General features: G+C 41.7%; 1 protein-coding gene across 1 annotated transcript in view; it reads right to left on the reverse strand.

Annotated features, from left to right (window-relative positions):
- Positions 1-7366: 7366 nt before the first annotated feature.
- The window catches only part of LOC135497858 (sonic hedgehog protein-like), a 35933-nt gene continuing 19995 nt past the window's right edge, over positions 7367-23304 (reverse strand). Inside the window, exons 3-4 of the mRNA XM_064787825.1 lie at positions 13673-13934; positions 7367-10315 (exon numbers count right to left, since the gene is read on the reverse strand). Of these exons, the coding sequence (XP_064643895.1) occupies positions 9642-10315; positions 13673-13934 (936 nt within the window). The 3' untranslated portion in view covers positions 7367-9641. The remainder of the gene's footprint in view (positions 10316-13672; positions 13935-23304) is intronic.

A 23304-nucleotide genomic window follows, 5' to 3' on the forward strand; every position in this document is an offset into this window, starting at 1 on the left:
GACGTGGAGACCACGGTGTGAACTCAATGAAAACGCCACCCAAAACAACCCCGTCCTACTGAATCATTCTAGACCGCAGATAGACTCCACGATGCGGACTGACCACTGTTTTCAGGAGACATTGGATCACGATGCCAAGACTTTCAAGCGATATAGATGATTCTACATTTCTGTTAAGGCTTGCTTTCTACTAATCTGTACTCGTGTATGTGATATAGGACGGCTACTTTAAATCTAGATGCGCAGTTTAAAGGGCTCACATACACTATTGAGGTTAGAATATCACGATGTCAAGTACACCTACCTAGTCAGATTGTTCTATCCTCGATATGCCTATACATTGAAGACATGTTGCAAGTACCCTCCGTATGCCTGTACATTGAAGACATCTTGCAAAGAAACCTTCTGACTTGAATCTGCATCTTTAAAAGACCCTGGTAAGTAAGTATACACATTGTACAATGCTCAAATAATACGCGTCGAATATCATGTTCAGCATATCGGATTTGGACAAGGCATCTTTGAATAAAAGGGAAGTTGAGATCAGTGACTTATCACGTATCCTTATGCGTATACGGATGGAACTGTACACATAATTCGTCCGCTTTCTGCGCAGTCTTATCCGTATACGTACGTTTAAGGATTCGTGAAAAGTTGCTGTTCTTAAACTCCCGAATGTGTTTCTGGAACGCGCACACTTAGACCTCTACTTAGACGAGCCGAGTATAGGCATTTTTAAATTACAGAGCGAGTGGAAGATAACTGTTCTTTATCGGCCTTTAAACGACAACCATATACATGTATAGACAGTTTTGTCTTTTTGACACAATTACGTTCCTACTTCGGGCTGAATCGATGGGTCAATCGACAGGTATACATATCGAGTCAAAATAAACGTGAGTATGTCTGTGCAAGGTATCGACGACGACTGTTATTTTCAAACTAGACTGAAAAATCGACGACCAACTCTGTAATGTTCCTGCGTATAAACTCGCGATAGGTGGCGAGAGTGTGAAGCCGCTATTTGCCAGTCACAGGCAACTTTCTGAAATGTACTGCAAGATAGTGGTTGAGCTACTCTAGGGTTGTTATATCCTTTCTTTTCGTAAAACGCTTCAGGTCATCATGTATAATGGATATCGCAGCGTGTCAAAGGAACAGGAGACACCACCCATAGGTAATTCCATCAACGACGAATCACAGCATCTTTTGGAGAGCGGGGAATCCAGCGCAATCAGAGAGCTGAGAGACTTTTCGGTCGACGAACAGAAAACGCGTATTCCACGAGAACTGCTTCCACGAAATCATCACGATGGAAGTACCGTGTCAAGCAGCGGTACGTCACCATTGCAGTATGGAACAATCTCCGTCCACGGGGTACTGTCCAAGTACAACCCTGCAGTCGCCGAGTGGCTCCGGATGGAAAACAGTTTACGCTGGGCTACCATCGTGATTGTGCCATCTGCGACCTTCATCTTGCTCATGGGGCTAGCGTCACTTTATTTCCGGTCATACATGTACTACATCTGCACCAGCATTTGGTGCGGGGCCACAGTGGTGCTATTTCAACTCGTTGTTGCAAGGATGCGGAAAAAGTTGAATGGATTAAGCTGGCCGATCGCAGCGACTTGTATCAGCCAGACTTTCTGCGTAGGGTATCTTGTTTTCAGTTCATATGCTTTTGACCATGACTTAACCAGTTTGCAGGATTGTACCGAGCGTTTGAATGCCATGGCAAGACTTATGGCAGTAATTTAATGTGTGTGATGGTGGCAGGCACCGGGATCTTGCTCACCATTATTATATTCGTATGCCTGGTGTTACAGACCAGCATATTATGCAACAAGAGGTCCATTAATTTGAAACGTAGCAATAGCAGGCTATGATTGATCTATCAGTTGGTCCATATTTTTGTGTTGGATTTGAAAGACAGTTTGAGGCGAGAACGTGGATAGAAATGATGTTGTGTTGTGAGTTATTGGTCACTTGCCAGTGTATCGAGTGGAGAGAAGCCTCGTTATACGTATCTTTTGGTTAATGTTGTTCTGAAAATGTTATGGTGTTTGTTTGTTGGTAAAGTATGTTTCGAAGATAATGATGTAACCTGGTTTTGAGTTTATTCTGCTATGAAACTCCATAAAGAGGTTGGCACATGGAAAACACAGACAAAACTAAACAATCGATGAATATGTGATGAAATCGATAGCCCTGCGTACGTCCACGGGGCTGCATATAGGTCTCGCCACCCCGTCAGAACATTTTAAACGTCAAGATCATGGTCCATCGCTATAAGGATCATGACACAGCTTATGATGATGATGATGATGAGGAGGAGGAGGAGTAGGAGGATATTTCAACTCGATTAGAGATATTTAAAACCTTGAGTTATGACCTTTCAGTTGGGAAACATAGATGGCGTTGTATATGAAACAAATTGTTACATTACATAATATATAGTTGTCTGAACTAAATGTAACGTGCATTGTTAATTTAAAATAAAAAATGGTCATACTTGCTTCTTCAGCAAGACTACGAGTCAAAACTATGTAAAACCACAATTGTTTTTAAATGTGTTCATGGGTTCGGACCAAGAATGAGTAAGTGCTGTTCTTAAAGATGGCAATACCATCAATGGCTTTTCATACTTACAGAGACTCGCAATCGATAATGTGACTTCGGCGGAGTTTTTGCTCCACAGTCCAACTAACAGCCAATGGCTGTGGGGAAAAGCCTATCCTCTTGCCAACAAGGACGCCAAAGATCAGACAGTGTTTGTCTGATGGGAAGATGGTCGAAGAAAATGACATCATGGGTTCCTCTCCAACTTGCGTTTATGCATCAACTTATGAAAGTTCGAAGATGTTAATGCCGGGTCACGATCTTGATACAGTTCCTCGGGAGGAGGGGTCCACGGAGTGTGTTAGTTTTCTTTGCTTTATAACAATTTTACGAGCTCCCTTGAGGCATTTGTTAGTATTAGCATGAACACTAATCAGTCATTGGACAATACGAAAAGACTATTTATCAAGAGTGACTTGATTTACTTTGACGACGGTCGTGCAAATTGCAGCATATAACACCCCCGCGGTCTAATAAGGTTTCATTTGGTAGAGTCTCCAAATTATCTCCAAATTATGGGTTTTTTTGTATTGTGATGATTGCGCAGTTTATTTTAACTTATAACAAGTCTTATTTAATATATGGTAACAAAAATATCGAAGCTAACATTCGTCAATTTTATGAATGCCCTCGTTTCAATCTTTACAGTAAAAATTCTATTAGGTCCCCAGTGGCCACTGATTGTGACAGCAAGATATGTAAAATCGCTTTCCCGTCTAAAAGTGAAGATCGTAATCGCAGCTACCGCCTACACCTCCCAAAGGAAACTCGCTCGCTATCAGTTATTATTCAAGCTATTTCTGATTACGAGAGGTCGACTGATACGGCATACAAATAGCCTAATTTGGCATGTTTCCCTTGGGACGAGTGAATGGCTTAAATCTAGTACGATTGCTGAAAATATATCACTTCTCGTGACGTGGAAGTTCTTGAAAAACCTTCATATTTTCGCGATGTTAGTGGCAGGTCCCGTTTTGGATTTGTTCTGATATTCTTCTACGTTCAATATACACAGTAAATTGCATTAAGGCCCGATGAGACGCCTGAGAGTTTGCTTCTTTCCGTCTTTGGACGGGATTTCTTCTTCAGATGGCCAATCTCACAGGCTACGTCCTTTCATCGACGATCAAAGCCCCACGGGTGCGATCCGCCAAGGCTTGAGTTCTCAGAATATCCTTTGCTATTATATTCAAGCTTATACATGTACCTTGCCGACCAGGGCTGATCGAGTGCCATCTTCCTGCTCTATTATCAGAGATGCATATTCGTTTAACTTAATGTTCAGGCCGACCTACCCTGGGCAGCAGGACTCTCCTTTTTCACAACCGTCGCACTGATGGAAACCCCCTCGCCTCGGAAGAACGAGACTACCATGGTGTATTTTCGCCAGCAATTAGATAGAGTATTTCGATACAGGCGTTTACATGATGATACTCGGGTTAATTGACTGCAGCTCTCCTTAATAACAATAGCGGCTTACTGCGGACCACAGACATTGATGACCAAATCCAATAATCTCTCTCTAATCAATTCGATAGGAAATATTCAATAGGGAAATCCCCTAATCAATCAATCTTGTAGACCAATTACACAGGTTCCCTACAAAAATAGGCCAATATCAACAGTAAGCAAACATGTTCGGGGTGAGGACATGCAGTTCGAAGCGGATGCAGACACTTATAGATGGAAAGTTCGGCTACAGGTGGTTCGTTCCCCTCAATGCGCCGAGCTCAATACGACAGTTAACAAATGGGAATGAGTAAAGTACCGACTCCAACATATCGGCTTCTCACACACCTCCAACGAATATCCTTGAAAAAGGTCGAAAACGTCATTCGAACGATCAACTAATACTTGATCCTTATGAACAGGCTCAATACGTCTCAACAAACTAACCGCAAACATTTCACCTCTTGGGTAGTTCTGTATCAACACGATCCAAGTTAAACTAAGTTTCCCCAAGGGCCTTGTTGAGGATGAGACCAAGACGTAAGCAACGAGAATAAATTCCGTGGGCAACATTGCAGCGCCAGCGAACCTAGACACCGAGTTCCCCAGAGACCGGACTCTGACGAACATTGGTTCTAAATCCGGCTTGGCGACTTCGTGACTGTCTGAAACTGATATGTTGCTTTCACTAGCTTTGAGGTAAGGTAGACGTTTTGGCCTCCGAATCTCCAGGGTGGTGGTGTTGGCGATGTCTAGAGATATTGACCTGGACGAGGTAAACCCATTGACCTCTGAAACAAGTACTGGCTTTGAACCATTTTTACATCAACGCGAACAGAGATCGTGATTAAAAATATTACATTGGCTGAAGGGTTTTGACGATTTTATTAAATGAATTAAGTAACACTTTGATTTTAACATTTAACGTTTATTACAATTGCAGTTGCATAGCTAAGCAGACGAACTACAAAAAGCCCACACGGGCTGCTATACAACTAGATGACACAGCCCTGTCTGTATGATACAAAAATATATCTAATTTTCTCCAGACAAACCCCAGACAGGGCTGTTTGTACAGGAGGAAGGAGTGGCATGATGGGTATGCGAAGGGATGCTATACGTAGTAAAATATAGGTTTGAAACGAAGACACATTACGGGGTGGGGGGAGGGGTATGATTGATAAATCAAGACACATACATGCACGTATATTAGACATACATGTATTGTGTAGTAATAATAGATGAACAGGAATTACGAAAGAACCGCTTCTGACAACAACTATCTGATCTACAAATTTAGGGCGCCTGACTCTATCGTCACGACAGAGACAGTGAAGAATGGAGCGAGTTGATGTTGCATGATAGTTGTAATGTCGGCGACTTATGATGCTCAAGCTATCTACCTTCACAAAAGCGTGCTGACTCAAAGCCATTTCAAACACATGTAGGAAACAATTATTTGGGCACAAACAATGAGCGGCGACATCGAAGCAGTTATCGTCGTCAGGGCGTGGCTGCGCATGCCTATACGTGAAACAACCTCTGTAAGTGTCGTCGCCCTTCCTTCGCGAGCAACGCTCATTGGATGCCCGAAAGTGATGAAGAGGAAAGCTAGAATCACGTGTAACCTTGCAAATTCAGACAATTGACACTCTGCATTCCAATGGTAGAGTGAACCATTTGAAGCCAAGGCACGGCAAAATCGTATGATCTCATGTACTCTTCATCCGGTGCCAAGAAGTAAAACTCGAATGGTCAAGTGATTTTCATCCTGTGTTGTACTTGTAATTCGCCGCTGGCACTGAATGACCGAACGTGCAATTTGATGGTACATTTACAAGCCTCTCTAATAACTTATTCCTCATCCCAATTGAATAAATTTCATGGTTAGTTATTCCAGCTCTTACATTGTCCATCAAAATTGAACGATTTTACAACATACAGTTTATTTTTTTGTATTAGGTATTGCAGTATATATTTACCGGGGGGGAAATCCAGATCTTGAACGGCCTTGTAAAATTATACTTTTTACAGGATATACTCATTTCCCGTGTAGAACCATGCTCTTCCTTGAAGAAAACTCCGCGGGGAACAAAACATTGACGCCATGACTCGCGAATCTTACGGAATCGTAAGACGAAATTCTCGGGATACAGCAGTTCCCGTTAAGGCTTGGCCAATTTCACCGACTGGCCAACTTCAGCCAATGCTATGCAATTTGCTGGTATACATATTGCTGTTAGTATTACCCAATCAGGTATTGTTATAATAGTCAATTTATTTGTTTGGATATAAATATTCAACATATATTATTGCTTGAATATTTACACACCTAAATATCGCCGGTACGTTTTTGAAAATACGAACCTATATCCCCTTGAAATGTTTTAAAACCTCAATGCCTTCATTTTCCGAAACTGAAAAGTACTACCTTTTTCCTACCCTAATACCAAGCATGGACTAATGTATACTTGCTAACACGTAGAAGAAAATTCATTCAATATTTTGAACATAAGTGACGCCATGCGACATGAAAAAACGTGAGATCAGGCAATGGAGAGATTAAGATAACTTTTCGTTAAGATTAACGTTAACACTGGTGCTTACGTTACCTGGAATGTTTCTTGACCTCTCTAATAAGACGACCCATCGTCGAAAAGGCAGCGCGAAAACTATCAGTTTTTTTTTCAATCAAAAAGTTTTAGTGATACCTCACGGCGGATATTAAAACGGCACAGAAAGTACAACAATATAAAAATTAATAACACTCATCAGAATAAAGATTGTCGTGTAATGATTGTCTCCTTGTTTATAGTGAAATCACTGTGTAACTCTATCAGTTAGAAATATTTGAACTCAGTTGATACTCCAGGGCGATTTTTACGATGTGATCAGCTACATTGTACACCCGCCTATACATGCGATCGAATATTTACATGCATCTTCTAAAAATACAGTAAATCGCAAACATTTTTGCAACTTTTTATTTTCGCAGATTTAACGAAATAAAAAATCGCGAAAATATTTTTCAAAAAAACGAAAGGAATGTTTGCAATCCGCCAAAATTAAGACTGAAGAAAGCTATTTTTTCTGAAATGTTTGCTAATCTCAAAAATAGAAAGGCGCGAGAGCTTTGTAGGGAGTTTTCGCAAATCCCCCGGAACGTCCACGTGAATGCCCATCCTATTGTTCGACTTCGTCATCAGGCGGTCGATCAATGAGACAGGCGTTCGCGTTGGTGTTTCGGGGAATTTGCGAAAACTCCCTAAATGGAAAGAAGAAGAGGAAGAAGAAAATAAAAAAAACACAGCTCGCTATATTTCAATATTTTGAAGGCCAATGCAATTAAATAGGGCCAGTTAACAAATTGCATTATTCTGAAATCAAATCACCTCCTTTTACTTCGGTTAGGTCAGTCTCGGATACATGTATTCATTTCTGGCCTCTTCGAGTGTTCTTTTTTCATACACGAGAACTGTGTATACGAGGAGTACCAGCACCCGGCCCTGCCTGCCTAAAGAGACTGTGACCAAAAGCATCGCAGTCCAAAGACATGAGCCAATGTTAGTAATAGGAATCACAACTGATCTTATGAAAGTAAAGAGAGTATGGTTACTCTAAACCCAGACATGCCACCATGGTTGAGCACAGCCAGACGGTTCGTGTGCATTTCCGCCGTGAAATTGTGCGTAGATTTAATGAGCCCGTCATACGGCGGGAGACAGTTCCCATGGCAGTCAGACAGGATAATGGCTTCTGTCTGAAGTTTATTTTGATGTCTCCGATGGATATATGACATCAATTATTGATAAAGACGGGCTTCAACGGCCATTCGATCATGGAATAGTAAGCGGGTTCCCAGGGTCCTGGTGGAGGGATTCCGGTGAGACAGGCATTACAATCTTTCGCCTGGGTGGATCAGGAATGAAGACAATTATCTTAAAATCTCGCTGCGGTCGCCGCGGCTGGAAAATTGCGCTCGACTCCAGCGCATAAGTAAATATTTCCCCATATTGTGGCTAGCGTCTTCAGCCTCTGACCAACCTTCTAAATTTTTATTTAAACGCTGAACCCGAGTATAGTTTTCAAGGAGTGGAATCAAGTCTTTAACGAAATTTTTGCAATTATTTTCTATTTTACCCTCCCTTTGCGCTGAACTGGAACAGATCGAAAGGCAGTCGTCGCAATTTTAAGATCAAATCATTTTTTGACTGACCTGGCTGAACGGTTTGTAGCGTATTTCACATTGTACAGTATTATTTACCCTAGTGCAGTATTGCAGTATTTAATATTTGATATTACCTTGATACAAGCTGTTTGCTTCAAAAAAGCTTCCCTTACTCTTCCAAAATGAGCCCGGTCAATTCATCATTCACTGATCTTTCATTAAGTCAAAGTTAGCAAACAAGCCAATATCTACATGCACGTAGGTATATCATTAGAATCAATAATAAAATTTGTGATATTTTCCCTAAAATACCAGAAATTTCGTACATCAGGTTTCAGATCGCGCAATGTACATGCAGGCCTGTACATTAAACTTGAATATGGCACAAACCGTTTCTTATAACTCAGATCGATATGACAGAGATTTCATATAGGTCAATCGCGTTCTTCAGATCATGTGCTAAGACAAAACTGTAAAACATCTCACAGGAATGTCTCTTGCTTGACCCAATCCCGCCTCCGCAATTTAGGCCTTATATACGATTGCAAATTTGCGGCAAATGTAAATCGACCAGAAAGGTCATTTTGATAATGACAAGAAGTTTGTCCGATGCTGGTCTAAACAGCACTATAAGGTTGCTATTAGTCCTTAGGTAAGGTTATGATGACCGTTTTCGTAAGCAGCACTACAAGTATATGTGTAATCGAAATTTCGGTTTTTAAAGGACAATTATATTTCTTCAGTTTGTTTCTGAATTCTTAAAATGAGTTACGTTCATGATTCCTCGTAAACCACTGAAACGCCGTTACCTTCGAGACTGCCACTGACTGCAATCTTTCCTCAGGCAGATTTATCATAGTCGGTTATTAGTATATCGCTAACGACTCTCTAATCCCAGTATCAGATGACATTTACGAATTTCTCACTCGGAGTTCGAAAACTTCAACATCAATCTCCAAGCCAATGACCGTCGGTATGAAAAGCTTGCTCAGTATTAGTCACAATAAAGTATCTATATTCAAACCGCTGTGAATATAGCTAGAACTCTCCTAAGAGATTACCTTATGGTCCTACAGTTTTTCTAAACCTTTTCTTCATTGTATTACATCAGTCTGCTTTCCCGACGTACGCATTGTCGCTACCAAATGCAACGTGAACGTGGAAGAGATAACCACCTTTCGATAATTTTGATGCTGTGATGCCGTACTCCAACTCAAAGCGATGTCCATTTAGCTTCCATTTCCGGTTCCCGGCATGCAACAGCCATGCTTGCGCAGGTGAATCTGCACTGTCACTTCTTTCAAACCTATTCACCGACCATGCCCCATAGGCACGACCAACGAACAACCGACGTCTTCAAATTTTGAAAAATAATAAATAATCTCAATAGCGATGAAATGAGCTCTCAATTATTTGTGGAATAGAGCAACCGATCGGGAAGAACATAGGGAGCAATGTCGTACAAAGTCCGAGGGTACCAATGCACTCCTGTGGTTTCTTCCGTGTCCCTTCGTTTATCCTGCTCAGATACTTGCCCGCGAAAGGTTGATTTTATAGAGGAAATCAATCGGACAGGCGCAAATGCAAAATGAGCGATACTCTGATAGTTTATAACGGCGTAGCATGAAGCGAGTGACCGGTCTACTACTATCGTCCCATCCCCCGTGAGCGGCGCATATATACCTTGCTCGACAGACGAGCTCAACCACACCACCCGTACAGGGCGAACCTTCCGCCGCCCGCTCGCGATGAACATGTAATCTCCAATTCTGACGTCTTTAGCAAACACTGTTTTTGCTTGTAGTATTGTTGATTGGTGCATACGACTGACGTATACGAGGTGGCTCGGAGTGAGTTGCAGGGTGGTATTTGCATCTGTTGTGAGCTGGTAAAATAATGCTGTGGCATTTGGTTGCCTGTCCATAAACATTATAACTTCACTGAATCGAACCTCACCGGATTTGGACATTGCTAAAACGCTGTCTCCTATCTGTAGGTCTCGCATTAGCTTTGCACCCTTTTCAGTGTTGACGACTGCCTCGGCCGGGAAACATCCTCCGCCATATTGAGCCGAGGAATCTGAAAAAGTAACAGAAGGAATATTATAAAGTGATCTAGACGAACAACATTGCTTTTAAATCACAAGTGTTTGTTCTTTATTGGTTAAAGTTTCGTCCCTGCGGATCATAGCAGCTGAAATTGAACACGGGCCAGGTCAGATTATGTGTATGCGACTGGTGATGGATCCGCAGTATTCGACGGGGAAGGAATATCGAATCAGGAACCCAGTTATCGCAGTTATCCGAGCAAGGATTGCATAACCGCCTGTCGCTGTCACGGTCCACTACGAAAGAGAAGATTATTGAGGCGGTTTGGCCATGCCGCTCGTTGGCAACCAGACTTGAATTTAGATTGATGCTAATAGAAAGGGAGGACACCAAGGTGAACAGAACTCATAATTTGACAACACGTTTGATTGCCTGAATATTATTCAAACTTGTGGTTTTGCATTTTGTCGCCGGGTGATGGAACAGACATTATTAACATTGGTTGCAGATGCGGCCACATTGGAAGAGGTCTTGAAACAAAAGATCATAACAACCAACACAACATTTAGTGACCCAAATAGCAGGATTTCATATGCTCGGTAACTAGCCCTCGTGCCCATGGTGTTAAATAACTGGGTGCAGAGACGGATAAACTTGAAAATATAACTTGGAGTGAACATGACCACGGTGTCTTCAAAGGAAATACGATGATTCCGGGCAAATATTATCAGATTTCTGCACTGTCCGAACCCACGCAACTAAATACCGATGACACATTTCACAAATGCGCAAAAGCGGCCAATCAAATTTATTTGCTTCAACACAGAGACACGACGGATCGAACGCGATGGATTCAGTCGTACATGGTGTCCAAGATAAGTGTCGGTGTGGAAGGTTGAATTGTACGGGGATTTGTTATGTGTTTTAATCTCTAAGCAATTGATGGTCATGGCCTCTTTAGACATAGAACAACATGTACATGTACAAAATGTATATTATACTTCGTCAGATTACAATGGAGATCGGACACTTTTCCAGGGGGGATATTTTCTACTGCTGCACCGGTGTAGCGTCTGTGAGTGTTTCCCCTACAACAGATCAGGCCTCGAATGGCTGCTGTTCGGTAATTAAGTGGCTTGTCACTAATGGGGTACGTCACTAATGAAAAAAAAGAATATATTAGCGATTGCTCTAAGATTTGATGCATAGAGTACAATAAGATCCCCAAAGTGACGCACTTCAGCTCCTCTCTTTGCGACTTGTGTAGAGTCTGAAGTGCTAATGGCCATGGGACCATAAATTGATAGACTGTTTAGGGACGATCAGGGATGACTTGGATAGGTTCCCATTGGCAATGCAGACAGCGTGATTGGCGTCCTGTATTAATATAAGACAAACAAATACCCTTTGACAATATTTGCGATGATTAGATTGTCCTGTTTGCGCTAGATTGGTGACAAATGGTCTCGATCCAGGATTGATATAGACACGCTTACTTGACCAGCTATCGTGCCAATAGGAAGCAGTAGTGATAGTCGTAACACCTAAGATGAAGTGGGGATAATTTTGTTCTTTATTCGCGTCGAGGCTTAAATGTCTCGGTGGGAGAACTGACATGGTACTACCAGGAGAGTAAGATTCTGAAGGCTGTTGAACTAGTTATGGTTTTAAATGCTCTTCATTTTCAAAATACGGAGAATATCAAGTGTTCTGTAATGTTTGTGTTTGCCATATCAGGGTCGGAAGGCCTGAATGGCCCCAACCAAACGTGGTTTTCTTCCATGAAACTACTTTAAAGAAGAAAACCAGGTTTTCTTAATTATTGGGCACATGGCTTGCCATGCACCTTAACCTATCACTTTGTGTACACTCATGTACTATAAGATGGAAATGGCATAGGAACTCGCATTTCATTTTCAAGGCAAAATGTACATCAGCTGTCATGCCTGTTCACCGTTCCCAAATCCCCTCTCAATATCATTCTCAGCACTTGACCTATACGACCGGATCAATTCATCATCGTCTTCTCAACTCAATACGTGATACTCTCAATTGACCATTGTTAATTGTGTGGCTATTTGATTACTAAGATAAGAACGCAATCGTATGGGCAATAAAACTTATGGCACTTAACATTTTGGCAACATTGATTAGTTTGGCATGGCAGTATGAAATTTTTCCGCAAAGGTATTCCGATCGATTCACATGCACGACATATGCAATTACTTATACATTGTACATCTGACATGGGCCCAGTTTTCGAAAAAAAACATGAACAAAGACACTAAATACATTTAAAATTCAAATGACGTATGTATATGAAAAATAACAGTACGTCTGCACCGGATATTCATCTTCCTATCCAGGCCTGAGGGATGTAAGCCTTTCGATATCGCATTTGTAGTAGGTAAAAACATTGATTACGCCAGGCCAGGGACACACGATGACCACCCCCTCATCGAAAGGTGCGGTTTACCCAACTTTGAAATCCAATCCACATTTCATGCCATTCTTGAAGTGGTAGTTCTTTTATTATTTAAAAGTGAAAAGACAGTTATCTCGTTAAATTGACATCGTCAAGTTCAGAATATAATCTTATGTGAACGACTGATAGATTGTCGAGCAGCCTTTAACTGGAGCCGAAATATGCTCTTGACTCTTGGCCGGCGACTTAAGCTGTCGAACACACTTGTTACGCCCGCACTGATTGGCTCGCTCACGAAGCGCGACATCTAAAGTCAACATGACGAAGAAAAGCTTAGCAAGTATGCGCCATTTTGACAGGTGGTCATCAATATTCTCAGTTATCTTAAGATAACATGTTCTAAACATGATGATATCAACAACATGCTTGTTTTTTAATTAAGAAAATCGTCACGGATTATTCTATAGGCCGTATGACGAAATATGACAATAGTACATTGAAATGTAACATGATGTATTTTTGCCTAACGAAATGGCCTCACTAATTAGTTTCGTATGCAGTGTTCTAGTAATAAATCTTGTGTAACGCTGCATACTCTGTTCGCCATCGTAAGTGCCCTCTGATGACAGGTGAAAACAATTAACTAACAAGAAATAACAGTAAAAGTGAAAAGGTCAGTGCTATCTCTGATTTGTGATCGCAATAACTGGCGTGATAAAAACTGCGAGGAAGCCGTGGTGGACATCTTGCAAATACAGTAGCCGGAATTTGAGGTTACTCTTCCGTGTGTGAAGCATTTGGTATCAAAGGGTAGAAGCAGCGTTAGGGTATATGATGGTACCCTTATTAATTTCTAAATGTAGTTGGGTTTTTTGTTGGGGGGGGGGGGGGGGGGGGCTTTTACCGTGCATAGCCCTGCCAACACATCGGCAATAAATCTTAGTTAAAAGATAAATACCCTACCTGATTTTACTGAGCAATGGATGTGTCCTCTCGACTCGTAGTAAACCCAGTCAAAGCCAGCATCCACAGCCAGCCTGGCCAACATCCCGTACTTCGCCCTGTCCCTATCACTGGTCGTGATATCCACCGCCCTGCCCTCGTAGTGTAATGAATCCCTGGCATGCTCGTTGTCTTCGTCCCAGGCCTCGGTCACTCTCAGTCTGACCCCCGGCCACTGATTCATGACTGACACTGCTAACGTACTCAGTTTGTCTTTACAGCGCTAGAAATAAAAGAGGGGATAGCATTTGAGGTTACCCATCATGACTGATACCGCTAACATTCTCAGTTTGTCGTTACAGCGCTGGAAAATAAAAGGGGGTTTCCCGCCGTCAGTCTGTTAGGGAGTATGCGTAAAGATCACTATGGTAATTAGCTAGGTGACTGCATGGGATGGTAACTTGTAGTGATCCCTATCCTGCGAAGAAAAATAGGAAACTACCATGAGCTAGAGTGTGTAGCACGTCTGTGGAAGAAGTCAAATGTAGTAGTTGAATTCACCTCACTGCTTTGCAAAACAATCTGAAAATGGTAGGAAGTGAGATTATTCTTGTCCGTCGCAGTTCATCCAATGATAAATGCAGGTTGCTCCTTCTGCATTTTACAGTTTATTCTGTCATATAATTTACCAAATGCTGTCGAAAAATTAAGTGCATTTGTCGTACACCACAAAATATGCATAAAGAAAAAAATGAAGAGTGCATGTAAGTTGCGAAGTCATGTCATCAATTCGGTGATTGAAAGAGAATAAAATCGGCGGAAACCTGCGAATTTACCAAAACAAACGATTACATTTATCAGGAGAATCATTCTGCTGCACTTGCAATCGAAAGTCCACCGCTATAATGGATGACGATGTGTTTCTCGTTAAAACATTGTGACCGCAAGCGTTACATAGACCTATGCATAACTCTATCACATAATTGCTTATCGATAATTGTAGTGCAATTATTCTTTGAAACACAAAGGCCTGTGACCGTACATATCAATCATCCTGCTACGATAGTGCCATTGTGCCAGCTGGCGTGATATACTAAAAAGCCTCAAGCTGAGCTGTGTAATGTTGATCTCACCATTTCTGCACGCATTGTCGCTTTATTTTGTAACATCTGTTGCTTTTTTGAGACAATTGATGTCTGGTTTTATGGTGACGACTGGCAGTCACTTGTCTCAGAGCTACTAAATATGCATGTACATACACGGACCAAATTCCTTCCAAAATCCACGCACTCAGCCGTGTATGTTTAACGCCAGTGATATTTTCAAAATATTTGACCTGAACTTTGGAGCCACCTCTCTTGAGATGTTGTAAGTTTTACGCTCCATTTCTTTCGTAAATACTGCAACTTGATCTTCTTTGATAATGGACAATGCACTATTTGGCAAGAATCTCCGCAGCTGTAAATGTCAAGTCGGTTCCGAAGCTTAACGGATATTTGAGACGGCTGACACACGGTTTGGGGACAAGCGGCGCCTTTCCGGCGATGGTCAGTAAATACAATAGGGTCTATGTAATTTACTAATTGGGCGAGAAAAAGTGTACAGATTGTTTGCAGTGTCCTGGCTGTAAAACTCATTTCGAATGCGTCATACAAAGAACTTTGTCATGATGAAATAAACCTTCGTCACTCGGCTAAATCCGAGTGATGGAGCCTGCCAATTGGCATGTTTTTTTCCAATATTGCCTGGACTATCAAGGTTTGAATTGACGTAAGATAATTCGCCCCAAGCAAGGCGCACCAAGGTCCTAGCTCTTTTAAAACCGAGTAAAGGTCGAGAACAGAATGATCCTGCTCGTCATTACAGCAGACCAAGCCATGCACGATCCTCTCGCGTCTCTCGTGGTAGGGAATGGTCTGTATAAATCATACGCTCAACTGCAATTACTCGCCATTTGATTGGTAAGTCAAGACCGTGATTTGCCGGGTATCACTTTCATAATCCGAGCTGTCTGAAGGGCTAACGTTGACTCAGTGCTGAATCCACGTCAGAAGCAAGACTTTACACTTTCACCCGGTTATCTCCGGACAGGTCTGGCTATACGCGCTAATTATGTAGTTTATCCGGGCTAGTTATGTAGTCTAAAGAGAAAAGTCATGTTTTGCGGGACACACCAGGCCCACACCAGCTTTTTGGTCAGGGCGGAGGCATCCTTAACCTCATGGTCTATACTCTCTTTAAACGTTGCCGGGGTATGATAAGATGTAAAACCTTGGTGGTTCAGATGGTAGGAGGAGGAGGGGCACAAGAAATATCTGTCTTCGAATCTAAAAAAAACAACAACTTTTTGGTGACCTTTGGGGGTCATTCGCCCTCCTACTTCCCCTTATAGACAAGGCCCTGCGCACTTTTTTCTGTTCTCTAACAGACAGCGGAATCAAAAGGTGACAGACACCATTTGAATCGTCAGACAAGCTAAATATGCTGTAAGAAAATATTTGTACACAGGTACCAGTCTGTAAATGTGTGACAATGGCAAATGAATCCTTTGTATTGGAAATTAACGATGATTGGGGGGCAATTTTCCGCCGCATTTGAGGATCATTACACCAGACTTAGGTCTGAAGTGGCTGCCGGGGAGCGTCTTCAGAGGGCGATAATTGGAAATGAAAGGGGATTTCGCTTTGTTCACTGTCACCTGATGTGGTGGAGGTATGTGTGTGTTGTGAGATGTCCTCTGGATTGAGTTTTGAAGAAAAAAACTAGTTTTGGCTGAACGTTGAAGTGGGCTTGATCAGCGTCATAAACCGGCAGCCATTTCTAACAAAAATCGGTTGATAGAACCCACGTTTATATACCGTTTTTGTCGTATTCTGGAAAAGGCAATTCTCGATCCATGTTTGACTTGGTCTGAGCTACGCCGAACTTACCGTCAAAAATGCGCTTCTAGCACCCTATGATCTATAAAGAGCAGTATACCACCCTATGATTTATAAAGAGCTGTGTACCACCCTATGTTTAAAGAGCAGTGTACCAGCCTGTGGTCTGAAAAGAGCAGTGTACAACCCTATTATCTATAAAGAGCAGTGCACCGCCCCATGTTCAATAAAAAGCAGAGTAAGAATGTGCTGGGAGCTTTTCTAGTCATGACATAAACAAAGCGGACCAATATCATGGGAGTGTTGAGGATGATCATGATCATCGGACAGTGTTTAGTTTCGGCTCTTTTAAAGTGAAAGACAAGCCGAAAAGTCTTAATGCAATTTTGGTCAAGCGAAAAAGTCAAGTACGTTCGTTTGGAGTGCAAATCAACTAGAATAATCCCTAACAAATCCCTTCACTTAAAGTCATTTGAAAAAAAATCGTTTTGAACAATATTGGAAATTCTTATGTCAAACTTAGGGATCTGTGGTGTGTGGTTACCAAAAGTAGTCAAGCCCTGTAGACAGGTATGCCTAAAGAAATCCACAGGGAGTTGAAGATCCTTTGTAGTAGGCGAGAAAAAAAGTTGAAAACTTCAGATTTTGAATCAAACGTCAGCCGAGTTTTAAAAAAGGACAATACGGTCTGGCAGATTTACAAATAGGCAGGATTATCCATTACTATTTTTGTTCTTAATCCACTTCAATTTGACGTGTTTGATCGGGCATATGAAACCAGTCACAGGCCTTAAAAGGGAAAGTGTACACTCTGGCTTGAACGTAGGTCAAGAAACGCAGAATAACAAAGTAGTTAGTTGTTTAAATAGAAATACCTTCGCCTACATGATATTCCCACTTTAGCGGTTCGGCAAAGGCATTTGCCTCGTCTCTATCACAATAAATGTATGTTGTTTACCGATTACACCTATGCTTTATTGTTCATGTATTGTACAAGCAGATATCACGACTTTTGAGACATCAGAAATAGAATGCTGTCTCGATTCTTCACGGCGAGAAAGTGAGAAATCTCAGGAAATGTATCAGTCCACAAGTTGAGGGTAGGTTTAGGGAATGATTCCACGTATCAGGTGTTAGAGAAATAAGGGCCATCTTTTAGAATCTTGGTGATTTAGCTATTAAGTATCCGACAAGGCTTTGTGCATGCTCACGCTGAAGTGACCATGCTATATTAGTGCTGGGCTATGATGACGGCCAAATATGTCAACAAAATTGAAAGTTAAGGATTTTGGAACGACCAGGCGGCCCCGAAAGGTATTCCTCTCGAAAGGTAAATGTTCATTTAATGGGCAATACCGTCTCAAATAATTTCCTGGTCTCAATATAAATCATATTAATACAGTGTTATCGCTCTGATAGCGCCTTGTTCTGTCGCATGTTCTCAAGTGGTGAACTTAACCTCCGCGTGGTCTGACCGGACTGGCCATATCATCAAGACAGTACAGTACGCTGACCGACTGAACATGGCGTTGGTTGATAACGGAGGGACCATCTCAATCACCGTAGATTTCCAGTCGATGACCTTTCAGTCATGTCTCTTCATGGCGATGAAGCAGGCTCTCTTTGATGTCTCCGCACCGCTTGCGGGAAAGCGCATCTAAATCTCCGTCTGGCCTGGACAGTCTCACCCGGCCTGAAAGAGATGGCACACCTGCAGGATATGAGATGCAGTTTTGTCCATCCTTCACACAGTGCACTTGCTGCAACATCTTTTTTCTTCGCGTGGGCTTTGAGACCTTTGTAGTCGACAAATGTACATGTCTTTTTTACGTTGTTACGTCACGTTATTGCCTTCAGGCGATTTTTGCGGAATGCGAAATAGGTCAACATTGAATATGGATGGTCTTAAAGACAAAACACTTTCATTATTATAAGGTACGGAATTCGCACAAATGGTCTATCACATCAATCTAAATGACTTGTTGATATGGGCATGGGCGACAAGGGTACTGGTGCGTCGTGCCGTTTCGCGCAAGATGAGCTTCGACCCAGAGCTCAAAAACCTTCATCTTTGCGTAAAGGGTCGGGTCGAACCGCCTTAATAAAGGGGGCGTGAATAAACTGTACGGATCATGACGCACCAAATATATGCTCCCTGTATGCCTGTATACTTATATATAACGTGCAATAGGAAATAGTTTCGAGAGACAAGATAAACTCATTGAACTATATCAATCATCAATATTTGCACAAAACATTGTTGGCATTTTCGTGTCTGTGTTTTTGTGTTACATTCATTGACTTATCATTGCCAACCATTTAACCCGCATATAATGCCATTTATTGCATGATTATAGCTATGAGTTCTGTATATAAGGGCCTGCTGATACAAATGCCTTTCGTGAATATCTTATATGCTATTCTATAAAGCAGTATTCAATCACTGGTAGTACATTGAGAGCTGAGCGTCAACTCGGACATTATTTCAAGCTCTAGAAACAACATTGGGAGTTTTGTGATGTAATGCAGGAGGAAACTGTAGACCTCACAGGAAACCTTCGATGTCAGAGAGAGAGATAGTCACCGTCTCTATCACACGAAGGCGTACTCCAACCCTGGTTCAAACCCTCAACCAGGGTGGCTCAGACCATTGGTCTTAGCACTGGCCAACAAAGCCGGTGAAGCAGTCGAAAGTGTCCGCCTGAAAAAAGTGTCCAGCCCTATTATATTTTGACGGGTTATGGCATATGGTTTCACAGAGACCATTAACGTTAATGACTCAAATATTAATTGCGCATGATGTTATCATTTGATTCCTGGACATTCTATCCTTAGGGCATTTCAAAATTTTACATCTTACACCAATTGCAATGCAACTTCTAATGAAACACGTCAGAGTTGGAGTTCTAAAATTTATACGTAAAAGAGTGCTAGAGTATGATAAACTTTGACGATGCGGTTTCAACCTGCAAGGTAGTTCCTCCCAGAGGCCAACTACATGTACTACTCATTGTTTGCCTTCAGTTATGGTGGTTTGGATTTCATTTGTCTTGGCCAATCGTTGTTGAGAGATATACCATCTAAGTCAGCAATCGCCATGTGCTGCCGGAAATTGCATGTTCCGTTGTTCATAAATGCACGGAATTCCAGGAAACTACACGGTGACGCAAGGGTATCACAGTGACATCATCAAGAAGCGAGGAGACAGTCAGACAAACATTTTGACCTTGAGCAGCAAACTGTTGTAAAAATTTGGCTTGTTACAGCCGTAATTATTCGAGACCAGTTACATACCTGTCTTGTCTGTGAATGGTGCATGTCTTGTCATATTGGGACCAATGATGGTGAAGCTATGCTATGATAAACTGGTGGAAATCGTCCGCCATACTCACAGGTATGATGCGCCTTGTCATTTTTCGAAAGATGAATTGCGATTGATCAGACTGACGAGTGAAGAAACCTCAGCCACTTTAAGAAGGAGTTTGTATCACAGAACAAATTTCGCCTGGCTTTTTTCTAGAAGACACGAAAAAGACATTCACACACTCATAAGTATAACGGTTTTTGAGCATCTAGTTTTTGAGCTTTTAGAGAAAATGGCACCAAATTTACGTTATTTTAACTACATGCATCAATTAATCTCTTGAAAGAAGCCCGACAAAGTACAGAGGACGAAAACATACAAAAAGTAATCTTGATCAAATGTCTAATATGTTCAAGAAGAAACTACTGCAATCTGGTAGGTTCAATGAGGAGTTCGAAACTCCCGGGCCGAATTGACGAGGGGACGCGAAAAACAGGTTTACTGTTTCCACTCCAACTTGCGGCCTCTTCGACAACCTCCCAAACTGACAACCGCCAATCTAAATGTTTGAACTACTTCTTGACTTAACTACGGGGTCAAACACTCCTAAATTAAGAGGGCTGCGAAAGTTTGCTCTCTTCAAACCGATCCGTTCTTATTTATAGCTAGTGTTTGCACGCAACCTTTGATTTCGATTCCGAATGGTACTCACTTAGTTCGATTGTGTACCCTGACCCTCCACCGCTCTAGCGGCAGAGTGTGACCGGTTAAGCCAACACTCTAAGTCTCTTCGAGTTAAAGAGTCTACGATGAGTACCTGAGATTCTGCATAATGCAATCAAGCCAATTCAACTACTAAAAGTATCCCATACATATTAGGTCCCATCCTTTGATACTAGCCGCAGAATGAAGACGCTAGAGACTTTTTACTGCTTGCATCCCCACCTTGCGGCAGAACGTAAAAGGACCTGATCAAAACTCCAGTGTCCTTCGCGTCAGCACGGTATGAGTATACATTGATACTTCCAAATCGATCGTGTTTACCCAACAAAGACAAACATACTTTTAAAGAAGTGATAAATTCACTTGTCGAATTCCAGTCATACCCGTCTCGCGGTTCTCACTCTCTCGTGAATGTCGCTCAAACTGTTTCGTCATTCTTTCAACATGGCTGTCGCCGATGCCATTGTCTGTGCAAATATATGGCTGTAATCCGATCCATCTTTTCCCTCTTTTCTGGGATTCGGGTTACTCCGAGAGTGTGTGACTTCGGCGTTTCATAGTCGGTTTCTAGCTTTTCGAAATGGTCAACAGTCGCACTCTTTGTATGTTTTGTGACAAAGACATTGACGATTCAGTACTGTACTGTTATGGTAAAACCGGAGTAAAAATTTCCAACTTGGGTTTCATTCAAAACATCAATATCCAGCGAGGATCTTTGAAAAAGTCTAAATCGGCCGAACGGAAATTAACTCTTATGCCGTAGCAAAAGAGGGTGGAAAATCATCTGACCAATACGCATTGCCCACATTAGAGTGACATATTATGATATTGACAAGTAACAACAAACTTCTTTGTTTTGTGCTTTGGCCAGACAAAAATAATCACTTGGTTATCTATATTTTCAAGTAAGAAGGCAGCATTAGAGATTCAACAGGACTTGAACGGATAAAATGTGACGGTATTGATATGAGTGGTATCGGTATAACTTGAAAATACGTGTTCACCTCCTGAGGAAAATACACCAAATGAGCAGACATTTCACGTGTCGTAAGGCCACGTATAGCGATGCTTTTTATGGCATTTAGTGCTCCTCTATTATTACCGATATTAATTATATATATTTAGCATTATCATCCTATAATTCCAGCTCGACTATCATACGAACTGAATTTTCGGTCACCAGTCGGAATAAAAATGCGTCATAAAAGTAATGATGATCCAAAGCAAATACAATAAACTATCCCAAAATCATACATTCCCCGCGGATGACCCAGGTGTCCTTTGATCTGTATTGACTCAAGTTAACTATAATCTTACTTATCATAAACAGTGTCTAATACTTTTGTAGGTGGTATAGAGGGATTTCCGAACTAGTACCAACAGAAAATGTGTGGCGCTCAATGCAACCGGAAGTAGTGTTTTCCGATTCGGGCAGGAGGGGGTGGGGGTATCATTACGTGTAAGGGGCAAAAAAACGTAACGTAATTGAGATACATTACGTTCAGAGGATCATTTCTTTACGATGCAACTTTAAATACATATCAAGTTATCGCAGTGGGGGAGGGGGGGGGGGTATATTTGATGTGTGCTTCTCCGATATATGGTCAGTAACTGCCTGAATACGTGTGTATACGTCGTCTTGAGCAACAACAAGCCGGAAATGGCATTACCCTTGTTGAGAACTTCCTGGCCGCAAGCGAAACCATGTCAGTAAGGCGGCTGCAGGCGCCTATTTGAAGGCCATCGCTCCGACGCCCACGCAGTATACGGACAGCAATCTACGAAACCACTACACAGATTCATCTCGGGCTAAGTAATCCTCAAAGGGGCTTGAAGACATGGTCATCGGAAACCTTTTCCATTTTGCCTGATAGTGACCTCAGAGTATTCGACTTGACTCGGTCCTATTCAAACATCTACATGGTGTTACAGAGATGTCCATAGGTTAAGTAATGCTAACCTTGTTAAAAAAACCGAAAAAGCCCCTCACATGCTCAGTCTGGCAACTGACGACAATTTTTAACATTCTTCTTCGCAAGCTGGCGTCCTGTACGTATTACTTTATAGCTTTTCGTATCGACGATCGCCATCAATACCTTCATGACTATCTGGAGTCATTATCATTTTCTTTCAGCGAATTCTCACGCAAACATTTCAACATTAGCACATAGGTGTTATATTTGGATTGCAATAGATTTAAGTCCGCTACTTAAACATTCAAACATGCCCGACAGCTATGGTAATATTAATATTACACTAAAAGGAGTCGTCAAATACATCGTCGTTCAGCTCAATGCTCCGCGAGTGTAAATAGAGAGTGATAGACCAGTCCCAAGGGCTTGGTTTCTGACAAATTGTCTCGATAACTACTCAGGAGCGAACGTTTTAATGCTCTGCAATACAGCTGTATAAGTTACTAGATATTAAGAAGTTTGCGTGGCGATGCCACAAACAGGAATATTTGTGTATGACACGATATGGTTCAGCTATCACAGTGCTTTTGAAGCAATGATCTACTGCCTCGTGCTGGAAAAGAGACCGAATACTTTCGCAGTTCAAACTTTAAACAGCATCGCTTTAGAATATATCTTATGTTATATGCACAGGAAACACTGTATTGTATTCTAGAGTAGCTGGTAACTCTAAGATGCACTGCTTGTATCCATATCAAATGGGCAAAAGAAATACTGACCACTTTTAAAAGTTGATAAATTTTTCAGAGATTTTTGAATAAAAAGTTTCCACGT

Source organism: Lineus longissimus, chromosome 13 (assembly GCF_910592395.1).
Source record: "Lineus longissimus chromosome 13, tnLinLong1.2, whole genome shotgun sequence".
In the NCBI taxonomy this organism is placed as follows: domain Eukaryota; kingdom Metazoa; phylum Nemertea; class Pilidiophora; order Heteronemertea; family Lineidae; genus Lineus; species Lineus longissimus.